The 12,382-nt window shown below is 42.2% G+C and overlaps 1 protein-coding gene across 1 annotated transcript in view; it reads right to left on the bottom strand.

Annotated features, from left to right (window-relative positions):
• Positions 1–7,359, bottom strand: part of USP24 (ubiquitin specific peptidase 24) — a 139,723-nt gene extending 132,364 nt beyond the window's left edge. The window contains 1 exon segment of the mRNA XM_012639336.1: positions 6,965–7,359. Coding sequence (XP_012494790.1) covers positions 6,965–7,288 — 324 coding nt within the window. The 5' untranslated portion in view covers positions 7,289–7,359.
• Between the last annotated feature and the right edge of the window lie 5,023 nt (positions 7,360–12,382).

Raw genomic sequence — 12,382 nt, 5'->3', positions numbered from 1 at the left:
GGCAGGAAAGACATTTAGGGTTAGAGTTAACAGGCTATTCAATAAGAGAAGAGAGCAAGGAGTCCAGAGTAACTAAGACAATTGATAGATGGTGTTGCCACTCACAGTACAAAATATCTTCATATTTACTAGGATTGGAAATACATTTTAAATTGCTACCAAAATGCTTCATTGTAGATTTCCAACTATAGGTTTCAAAAAGCAATTCAATTTTCAACCAAAATTGACAATATAGGAGTAAGAAATGGAAAGAAAAAAAAAAAGCAAAAGAAATGTTTGCCTGTTTATGAAAAGCTGAGTTCTAAAAGCACACTAAGCAGAAACTACAAAGTCTTGGCAATACAACGTCTGACCAGCAAGTCTTTCTGAAAAAGACTTTAACGTCAGAAACGATTTTGGAAATCCACTGATAAAGAAGGTAAGTACAGTTGGCCCTCCATGTCCATGGTTCGGTATCTGTGGATTCAACCAACCACAACCACGATAAAAAATACTCAAAAAAATTAAAAATAAAAAACATAAATATAAAACAATGCAGTATAACAACTATTTACACAGCACTTACATTGTATTAGGTATTATGAGTAATCTTGGGATGATTTAAAGTATACTCAAGAATGTGCAAAGGTCATATGCAAACACTACGTCAGGGACTTGAGCATGGAGGAAGGTGTCCTGGAAGGTGTCCTTGGCAGGTACCGGAGGGATGATTGTATCATGTTGTTTATTAAGTTATTGTTTTATAAAATATTCTTAATATAAACTATGTGAAAGCATAATAAATAATGCCAAATGAATTTCTCAATACAAATAAGTAGCTTGAAAGCAAACTGTGTGCTAGAACAACTACACTTATCTTTAGAAGTGGGAGAACTTCAGTGGGTACCTGCAATATTACTTATTTCTAAGATGACAATCAAATCTTCAACTCAGCCCTAGAAAATGGTTCGACAGACTGCTGCATCACAGCTGAAGCATTTTAATTTCTGGAGATTGTCAGAATAAAATTTTGACTTAATTATGTTAGTTCTTTTCTGCAGAATAAACAAAAACAAGTCAAATCTATGGTTATACATTCCATTAACTAGCTTAGGGTAATCATCTCTAACACAGGTAGATTCTATTTCTTTCGCATGCACCATACAAACACACACACACACACACACACACACACACACACCCCAAAATGAAAAATACAAGGTACCAGTGGTGGGAGCCAGGTTTCTCACTGCTGGACAGACCAGCGAACCCGTAAACATAACATAAAAGCAAAATAGCTACAAAATACCTTGCCAAAAACTCACCAGAGATTATCAACAATAAACAAATAGTGTCGCCCACTACCAATATGAGCTTAACAAAAAATTGTTATAAATCAATTGTGACTAAGAAAAGTGACAATATGAAATAAAAATTCCTATGATAATAAATGAGAATGAGAAATACAGACTTAAAAAAGAAACTAAAACTCTCTAAAAGGAAAGTGAGAAAAAAAAATTTTATTCTTTTGAAAATGAAGTACAACTTTCTTAGTATCTCTACAATCTAGTATCCTCAGGCTGAAATGTCCTCCTATCTGACTTTACTAGGTATCTGAAACTGACTTTTCTGTGTTCAACTTTCTTTTTCTTCATTTTTTTTTAAAATGAAAACGTTACCAAAATATATTATGCATTCCCAACCCTTCTTAAACAGAGCATACGATAACCTTTTCTTGATGGTGGCATCATTAAAAATAGTTATCCTCTCAAGGGTAGAGAATGCATATAGCTGGTTCAAGTCACCTTATATAGACCGCTAGTCTGCTGCGGTTGAGTCTGTTTTTAAGGTTTTCCCATCCCCTCCTTTACCATTGAGCTGCTACTGTCACTTCTCTGCTAACGTCAAATGGGCTTGCCTCTAAGAGCTCATCAGCTCACATTAGGACTACACGAAACCATTCTAAGTTGACAGGAAACATAATGGTAAAACTTGTTTCAACTGTGCTTTTTTAAAAAAAAAGTTTAAATGCAAATGAAATACGTGAGCTATAGTGTATTAAATGTATGGGGGTGTTTTGAAATGGTTCAATTATATGTATTTATGTGCTCACTTATTTCTCTCTGGGGTTCCCAATATGAAAAATATCGTGGAAAACTGAACTCCAGATTTGAAACATTCTGCTAAATCTTTCTTAATACTTTATTAAAAGTGAAAAATTTTCACTTTCACATTCAGATTCAAATAAATATTATATAATATTTTGGGCACTAAGTATAAAAATATGTAAGTATACTTGATGTATTTTGCTATTAAAGTTGAAACCTTTTCCTGAAATTGTTAGAACATTTACTTTTCTAACATTGAAATTGGTTTTAAATTTTAAGCTAATAACATTATTATGCTGTATAAAGCTGTCACAACCTACTAAGATTTCACTAGAACCACACACCCACCAACACACAAAAGGCACTTCCTTAACACTGAATTATATTCATTCCAAAAATGAATGGTCAGGTAATTACAAGGTGATAATCCAACCGTTAGATGAACTCATAGACCTAACTCCCAAAGGAGATACATATAGATCATAAAGAAATTCTTATTTCAAAAATTAGGCTATGCTGATTCATCTTTAAGATTCCCTACTTTTATTTCATTTACTTTCAACTGATTTTGGTTCTTCTATTTTTCACTCTAAAATCTTTAAATGAATTCTTTCTTTTTTAACTTACTAAATCATGGTAAATCACAGAGTATTGGTCATGTATTCAAATCATTAATAATTTACTAAGATTTACTCATTTCATATTTACTCCACACTCAAATGTACTAAGATTGTTGTCTTTTAGGAAAAAACAAACATGAGTTTTAATATAAACCTTAATATTCACATTTGAGGGTATTATAATTTCAATTCATTTATAACTACCACTTACTACCAAAGGGGGAAAACAGAAGCAGAAATGGGGTAAGTTAAGGAACTACAAATTAACGTGATTTTTATTTTTACATGATTTAGCTATATATAGCAGGACCAACTTTGGGGCTCTTAACTTAAAAAACAAAAAGCAATGAAATCTTGCAAATGCTTCTCACAAAATTCCTCCAGAAGGATATGTTCACATTAAAACAGGAACAAAACAGAGTTCAAAATATTTGTTAGATCATAATATTAAATATCACTTCTGGGAATATTAATCAACAGAACTAGACAGCTAAGAAAGGTATTTCCTCAATGAATGTGAAATCTCCTTGCAAAAAATTCCATTTTAGTATTATCTAAAGACAAAATAAAGAGACTTAATAACAAGGTACATTTCATAGTTGTTAAGTTTTGTAAGATGCACATGATACCTGGTTCTACTGACCAAAGGACCAACTTTCCCCACGCTGTGGAGAACAGGGAATGAGCGCTCAGTAGTGGTCAGCGGGGGTTTACATCAGCCATGTAAAAAACAGCAAGGAAGTGGGGGCGAGGGGGACATGTTAAAACATCAGGATAAGTTATTTAGAGAGCTGTGAGATTTCACTCTCTTTAATAATAGAACAGACTCTTGTGTGCGGTGGAATGGTTTTGAAGCAATGCAAACTCAGAAACCAAGAACTGTATCTACATCCAACAATATAAGTGAGAACAAACACAACTTTTCTGCAAAGCATAAAATTGGAAGATATTAAAAAGGTGGTTTTCTATGCAGTTTTATGGGTTTGCTAGATATCTGGGTCTTTTTTTTTTATCTGCATTCTCCTTTGCTTCTACCAGACCAGAAGTTAACTGCTTGTACTTTCCAAATTGTAACTTTTAAACCAAATCTTAATTACAGCAAGGCCCCAAATTACTAAACTGATTTACCTAACTAGCTACATGACCTTGGGAAGTCACTTCTTGTAAAATGAGAGGCTTGGACAAAGACCCGAGAGAATGTAAAATCTGTGTTCTGTTTACCACTCTATTCCCTGCCCTGGGACCTGGAGGTATTAAAAGAGAACCATTTCTATCTTCAAATACAAATATAAAATAAGCTTAATCATTTTTGCTTTTTAAATCAATTATATTTTATTCTGTGTTTTCCCAAACATTTTTAAGAGAATGCAAGCTGAAATTTCAGGGACTCAGTTTTGAGAAATAAAAAAGGTAAATTATACAACAGCTGACAATCTTCACCCAGGTTTTACTTTCCTTTTCTTCCTTCCCTTTAACTCATAACCCTGACCTGTCCCTTTTTTCTCTGAAAAAGAGGCAGCTAATAGGGAGAAGAAGCCAGTCCTAAAGCCAGAGGGCCTGAGTTCTAGCCCCACCTGTTCTATTAACTGACTCTGAGGGGACAAGACACTTCCCCTTTGGGGCCTGAAAGGCTGCATTTGTAAAATAAGGGAATTGAACTAATGACCAATTTCTAAAGTCTTCTGCTTAAAAAAAAAATCTATGATCCTTCTTTCATTCTACCCATTATTCTATTCCTAATGCCTTGATTAGGCACTCACATCATTCTTAGACTTGCACAGTAGCTTCATAATTTCTCTCTTTTCCTCTTTATTTTTCCTTGTTATCCATACTGCTACCAAATGAATTCAATCCTAAAACCATGTAAGCAGAGTGAAAAGCACACTGGCTTTGAAGTCAGAGACCTGGGTTCAAATTCAGGCTCCGCCACTAACTACACAATCATATTCCTAAAAATGGTAATGTTACAACTTTATCACCAAGGATTAAACTGTATAAAGCACCTAATACATGGCTTGACACACTGAAGATACTCAACAATAATTAAAAAATTTTCCTATTTCCCAAGATCAAAAGCCTCGGCTTCCCATTGTCTACATCAAGGATGAATAACAAGTATGCATGAAGGTGTTTAAACCACAGAGGCAAACTTTGGGTTAAATGGTCTCACCAGGCTCCCGTATGTCAGGAAAAGTGTCAGCCTGCCAACTTCTGCCAATATGCTTGATGGGTAAAGTAGCATCAGTCACCAGTCTTCCTGAACTCTCAAAAGTAAATTGTGCAACCTCCCCTAGGTCAAATCCACAGGTCAAAGAGAAATAAGGACTTGACATTTTGCTTCAAAAATGTGGACATTCTCTGGATTTTACCTGAAAGCAAACTCCTGGGCCAGCCATTCATGCGAAAAGAAGCCACTCCCAATTCTTTGTACTTAAATGTATAGGCAGTAAGCTAAGGTTAATGCACCAAGCATCATAATTTATTGATTTCTCAATCACAGGAAATTAAAAGGTGTGACAAAAGAAAAAAAAGAATAAAATATTTCACATAATGAGGATACACTGAGGTTTGCAGAGTTACACAAACACCATCAAAAAAAGCAAGAGCTTTCTTCTTGATTTCAAAACTGGGTCAAAACTGGAAGGAAGAAGGGGAGGAGTGATGGGAACTGGCAAAGAGAAGCTCATTTCTTAAAGTGACTTAAGTAGTTATTTAATTATATGGGATTTTTTTTTTAAATTCCCAAACTAGGAACAATAATAATCTTTACTTCCATAAACCAGTCAATGATGCAGTTGAGTTACTGGTGACAGGGCAATCCAGCAAGTGTGTCAAAGTCTGGAAACCAAAGAAATCTTGCACAGAAACCTGTTTTTTCTGAAGTGCCACCTTCTTTCCTAAGCTACTTTAGCCCAAGCAACTGCTGCAAAAAGCATATAATTAAAAGGATATACCATTGCTCAGGAAGAATTCTTTCAGAAGGCTTAGCTTAGCTAAGAATTATCCAAATGCATATACCTATCTAAAAACACAATCTCATTTATTTGAGATCTGTGCTCTTTCTGTGGTCAGGCAAGCTGCTCTACTGGACCCTGAAATGCACTATCCAATGAATCTGACCAAAATTCCTGCCATGAGCTGCCATGTTTCTGCAAAATAATTATTCGCGAGCACTACTGCTTCTGCTTGATCTTTCTTCTTTATCGTAGGAAAAGCCGGGTTTCTTCTCCCTGTTCCTTGCTCACATCCCAAACTAAACAGGCCTAGTTTTCTCCACCTAGTCTTGAGATCTCCCATCAAAGCCATTAGCCTCAACAAACTCCTGCTCCACTCCCATTTATCTCCCACCCTGTTCCCTATCCCTCTGCATAGCACCCTCAGTATGACTGCCCCCCTTTCCCCATCTAGTGTTCCCTCATTTCTGACCTATGACAAGTACTCCCCACTTACCCAGAGTTGGTCCCAGCTTCATCCTCCAATTCCAGTCCCTACCCCTGCCCAGGCTTCTTACCTTTGGCCTCTCTCAGTCCAATCCCCACTGCTTTAAAACCTGACCTTATTAAAGTCCAGCTTTCCACCCCAGACCTTATTGAAGCCGAAATCCCCCCACCCGCTTTAGATCAATTCCTGTCATTCCTGGTCCATGCCCAGTCCCTCCTCTTTTTAGACCCTGCTCAATGTCTCCGCTTTCTGACCTTTGGCTAAAACCCAAATCCCATTCCTAACCCTAACAGTCTGCTGATCCTCGCAAAGACCACTACTCTTGCTGGCCCATCCCACTTTTTCTGAGACTCCGAACCTGGTGCCTCCCCCAATCCTTTACCAAAACCTGGTGCCGAGAGATCTCAGACCTAGCCTAGTCCACCAGTACCTCATTTCTGACCCTGATACACGTGTCCTCTCCAACATAGCTCCAGGCTACTGTGTCTGTCTTCCCATCTCCGCTACTATCCCTGGACCCTCCTCCCGATCTCTGGCCCGCCGCGTCGGCGTGCTTAGCCCGAAGCCTAAGGGACCCCTCCTCACCCTGACCTGCAGTCCAGTTCTGCACCCCTAACTCCCATTCGGACCCCTCCCCTAAGAGTCCCTTTCTCCACTTAACCCCAGTCTAGTGACCTACGTCCCCGACTGGAAGCTGGTGCTTCATTCTCTCTCCACGCCCCCCGCCCCACTATAAGCCCCGTCTCCCCAGTGCAAGCCCCGTGGGGTGTGTCCCCAGTGGCCTCTCCCGCGAGGTCAGGGGTTGCTCCTCCTCACCTCCGCGTCCACCACCTCGTGGTAGGCGGGCGGGGGGTCGAAACCACCCCCGCCTCCGGTGCTCCCGCCGCGGGAGGGGCCGCCGCCGCCGCCGTCACCTCCGCCGTCGCCCCGCGGGCCCCCACCGGGCCCGGGGCTGGGGCCGCCGCCGCTGTCCATGGGCTCGTAGCCGCCGTAGTCGAGGCCCGGCCGCTCGTTGGTGAGCAGCGCCACGGCCTCGTTGATGTCGTTCTTGGCCAGGCGCAGGGCCTTGCGGATGGTGGCGGGGTCCGAGAAGCCCATGCACAGCAGCGTGGTCATGTGCTGCTCCTCCTCCGATTCCATGGCTCGGGCCTCTGGGCTGCGCCGACCGGCGAGCGGCGAAGCTGCGGGTCCCGGGCCTGGCGGGCCGCGCAGCGCTGCCTCCGCACCGCCCCCGCGCCCAGGCGGGCCCCTGCGCTCCTGCCCCGCGCGCTCCGCGGCCGCCGGGCCAGGGTGGGTGCGGGCGTGGGCGCCGCGAGCCGGGCGAGGGCGGTGGGGCGCTCAGGCGCGGCGGCGGCCCGGCCCTGCCCTGCGCGCCGCCATGTTGGCCTCCCCCTCCTCCTCCTCCTCCTCCTCGGGCCGCGGGGCCGCGCCTCCGCTCCCGGAAGCGGCACGGGAGGCGACCGGGCTCGCCGTACCGAGTGGTGGCGGCGTTTTTTTGTTTGTTTGTTTTAAGTGAAGGAGCGGAGGGAGGGGCCGCGCCGCAGAGCGTGTGCAGGGTGAAAGGGCTGCCGAGCGGCCCGGCTGAGGCGAGGGAGGGTCCTTCGTCGTCGCCACCGCCCGCCCATTTCTCCGGCAACAGGTTCCCCCGGGACGGGAGGGGCTGCAGCGCGGCGCAGCTCGCCGTGGCGGACGCCGCCGAAATCCCCGTGCCGGCCGCGCCTCTCGGGCCCCGCGCCGCTTCTCTCCGCCCTCGCACGCCCGAGCCGCTCGGGGTCCCCCCGGCCTCTCTCTTCCGACCGGCGCACCCCCGCGCGGCCCGAAATGCCCCCCACCGAGATGGGATTCCCTCCGCCGCGGGTGCAGCCCACCTCCAGCCCTGCCAGAAATGCACCGCAGTCCTGAAGGAAATTCACCCGCACCGCTGCCAGAATACGCCTCACCGCCCACACAAATTCCTGCCCCAGCCAGGCACGTGGACCACCTGAGCTGAACGGGACCCGCATGTACTCTCGACCTTAGTCCCTCCAGCCCTCGCTGAAATCTCCCTAAACCGGTTGAAATTAATTCCCAGCCCTGAGTTTTCCTTCCGACGTTGACTGACGACCTGCCCCACCAAATCTGACTGAACTCTAGTAAGCTGAAATCCCCTCTTGAGAATCTAAAATATATTTTTCCAACCCAAAATCTAAATCCTAGTGTTCTGTATGAAAACCTCCAGAAAACGCAGACTGTGCTTCCTCATTCAGACACCTTGGACATCGCCTACCTACATTCCTACTGCATTTTGGCTTGGGATTCCCTCTTCGTCTCTGCCCTTTGGGGAGCACCCCATCCCCGTTCCTTGCTACCTTTGGGAGTTCCTCTTGCCCTTTGAAGGCCTGCTTTCGTTGCTGTCTCTTTCCACCTTTAGCATCGGCACTCTGGGGTCATATCCTTAGTCCCCATGACTCCACCATCTAAGCCCTGGCCCTTTCTATTTTCCTCTTCAATTCGTGCTTCTCCTAGGTTCTTTCCCCACCATCTCCCACGATTCTGATGCCTTTTCCTTCTCTCGCTACATACTTGCTAATTTAGGCTAAGTTAGTTCATCTCCTAAAGTCTTCATCCCTATTTCTTCCTGAACCTGATGTCCACCAGTTAACCTCTGTCATCCCATCAAATCCCTCCTGTTGCCAACCCAGCTCTCACGAAGATCTCCATACACCCCAATTCTTAAATTAGTGGCAGTACCGTGACATTTTGTCTGCACTCTCTGGCGGCATCTCCCCCCCCCCACCACCATGAACCCTTCTTGCCTAGTAACTTGCCACATAATTTATAAACACCAGCAATTCAATTTACAGGATGAATTCATCACTTTTGTTTACATTTAAATGAAGTTACTATATTTGTTGTTCCAATTAAAGGCTAGATTATGACTGAAGACTAGGCCTCATGTATAAAGGAAGTAAAGTCTCTTAATTTGTGACAAAAAAACAAAAGGAAGCCTTCTTCATCTTGCATTTCTGAACATTGACAAAAAAGAACCTGCTAAGGAAGAATACTTGTAATTGGATTGGGTCACGAGGTGTGTGTGTGTGTATGTGTGTGAGTGTGTGTGTATGTATATATATATATATATGTATCTTGAAATAAAATTTTATGAAGTATTATAATCAATTTCTAGATACTCAAGGAAGTTGTAAATACTTACCTGCAACATATGAACAACAAAGTAATTTAAATTGAGGTAAGCAGCCTGCCATAGAGTACATGCCCAGGTATTTAATTTATTCAACAAATATGTTCTATTTACCAGGTGCTAGGTACTGTTCTTGGCACTGGTGATGCAACAGTGAACAAAACAAAATTTGATGATGTGAGAGCATTCAATTCTGCCCTGTGTTTGAAGAGTTAATTCAGTAACTAAATTAGGAAATGAATTGCAAGGGGAGAGAAAGTAACAGGTAAAGCAAAATTGGTTTGCCACTAAAATTTGAGATAGAACCTAAGAGGTCATGAGACAGAGCCCACTGATTCCGAAAGCACATAAAAAGACTCATCAACAGTGGCAGGTTTATAGAACATGACAGAGGAAGCTATGCTTAGCTGAGAAGAGGAAGCAGAGAAAGAAGAAGAGAAAAACAAAGTCTGTGATAAAAACTGGAAAGGAGCCACAAAAGGCTACAAAAAACAAGGAAGTCCATTTTTCAACTGGATCCTGGAGTGACTGCAAAGCCAGAGTGTCATTTGAGGATGCAAGTAAGTAGCATAATCATACTATTTTGCATGTAAGAAAGCAAATGAGCACTTTAAACCCTGTGGAATTGGGAAAGCTGGGGTGGGGCCTATCGTATAAATATTCATATTTTTCATTTACATTTTTATTTTTATTGCAGTAAAATCTAGAAAATGTTAAGAGAATTTTTAAAAATTTGCATTGCATTCAATTCACATATATCCTTCTCTAGAAAGCTTCTAAAGAAAAAAAAAATACCTAGGTCTAGAAGTGAGGTATAATGGACTATCTGGAAGACAAGCCATGAGGATTTTCTAATGTTAATTAACGAGTAATTTTTAAAATTATTTCTGTCTATTTTGAACCAGACCGAGGACTAGGAGACAATTGTGAGCAAAACATGCACAGTTTCTGCCCTTTTGGAACTTTCTGTCTGTAAAGGGAGATATTAATAGGCAAATAAGCAGTGATCATAAAGTATGATAGGTTCTTTGATCAGGGAATTTCAGGCTATAAGGGGCAAATTTCTTGCCCTCTGTGGGGGTAAATCACCAAGTCTAGGAAATCTTGTAAGTTTCCCAGAGAAAATGACATTTAAAGTATAATTTAACAGAAAGAAGGAAAGCCAGGAAAGGAAATATGAGATAAGAAAAGAAAGTTCCAAGGGAACAGGAACAGCATGTGCAAAGGCCTTGTAATGGGTGAGAGTCAAGCAATTTAGAAGAATTAAAAGCCAGTGGAGTATAGCTGGCATGTAGAGTTCTAGAGAGGTACAGGTTGAGCATCCCTAATCCAGAAACCCAAAATCTGAAATGCTCCAAAATCTGAAAATGTGAGTGCCCACGTGATGGCACACATGGAAAATTCCACACCTGACCTCATGTGATGGGTCACAACCAAAATGTAGGTGGACACTGAAAGCCTGCTGCTGGTTGTTTTGCTATTGTTTAACAGCTGATGCAGGGATTCTGGTGATGCTGCTGTGCTGCCTAGTTACCCTGAACACATTATTTTTTCAAAATATTAATGGTATTTCCTATTTTTGACTCTTAAGTATTAATACCTATGTATGAATAAGTATAAGAAAATGATAGCTTATTGGTAATGTCAACTGAAGAAATGATGAGGTTCGTAAATTTGGAAAGGAGAGCTTTATTTCTCATAAAGGGTTACAGCCTGCAGGGTGGCCGTTCTGAGAGGCTGGGAAGCATAGCCTCGGGCAGAATCTGAAAGCATGTACTTCGTGGGAGCGACGACTATACATATTTAACAAGCTACAGGAGGAGTCATGAATATTTATGAAAGCAGAAACATGCACATGAGCAGTGGAGCTTCATGCCCCTTCATAGGTCACATGTACAAAAGATGGCAATGTTAGCATAATCTGACAGTGAAGTTTTGGGGCCTCTGACATCAAAAAGTGAAGCAGAGTACTCAAAAACCCTTGTTGCACATCCTCTGTAGGCTGGTCAGAACCACTCCTTGGTAGGGGTCCCTTTATCAGAAAGGAATGCTGGTCAGTTGTGGTGGTGAAAACACAAAAAGGGCAGGGCAGTATTAGGCAGTTAATTGAAATGGGGGTGGAGCAAGTCTTTTCAAAAGGCTGGTTCTGTTTAACTCTTAGGGAAGAAACCCTAATGGAGGTTAAGGAGGGAGGGGGTATAATGAGGTGTGTCTGACCTCCAGTCCTGCCATGTCCGGGAACTCAGTTTTAAGTTTTCTCTGGGGTCCCCTTGGCCAAGAGGGGGCCCATTCAGTCAGTTGAGGGGCTTAGGATTTTACTTTTATTTCTCAGTGGCATATAAATTCAGAGTCGGGAATGATGTTCATGCCAAACAACCACAGATCGTCTTCATGGGTGGCTGAGATAGTTACACCTTGGCTTTCTGATGGTTCAATGTACACAAACTTTCCTCATGCATAAATTATTAAGAATATTGTATAAAATTACCTTCAGGCTATGTGTATAAGGTATATATGGATGGTAAATGAATTTTTTGTTTAGACTTGGGTCCCATACCCAAGATATCTCATTATGTAGATCCAAATATTCCAAAATCTGAAAAAATATGAAATCTGAAATACTTCTAGTCACAAGCATTTCAGATAAGGGATACTCAACCTGTAGTAGTGAGAAAGGAAGCTAGAAAGGCAGACAGACACCAGACCCAAGAGGGGAACTTAAACTGTGATGGGGAGCTTGAACTTTATTCTGAGGTAATGGGAGGTCACTGAAACATTTATGCAGGAGAGAGGTGATGCTACTTAAATTGTAGAAAGATCAATCTAACTTCAGTGTGGAGAATGGCTTAGAAGGGAGGAAGAGTAGAGGAGGAGAACTCAGGAGACAAAACCAATTAGCCTTCCTAGGTAACCACTTTGAAATAGAGAGTTGAGTTTTATTTTATTTTTTTTTTATTTCAGCATATTATGGTATTATGGGGGTACAGATGTTTAGGTTACATGTGTTGCCCTTGGTTCCCCTCCCCCAAGTCCATGTTTCAAATATGTCCATC

Source organism: Propithecus coquereli, unplaced genomic scaffold, assembly GCF_000956105.1.
Source record: "Propithecus coquereli isolate 6110/MARCELLA unplaced genomic scaffold, Pcoq_1.0 Scaffold14, whole genome shotgun sequence".
Taxonomy (NCBI): domain Eukaryota; kingdom Metazoa; phylum Chordata; class Mammalia; order Primates; family Indriidae; genus Propithecus; species Propithecus coquereli.
Note: the sequence above shows the minus strand (reverse complement) of the source record. Positions and strands in the feature narration are given on the sequence as shown.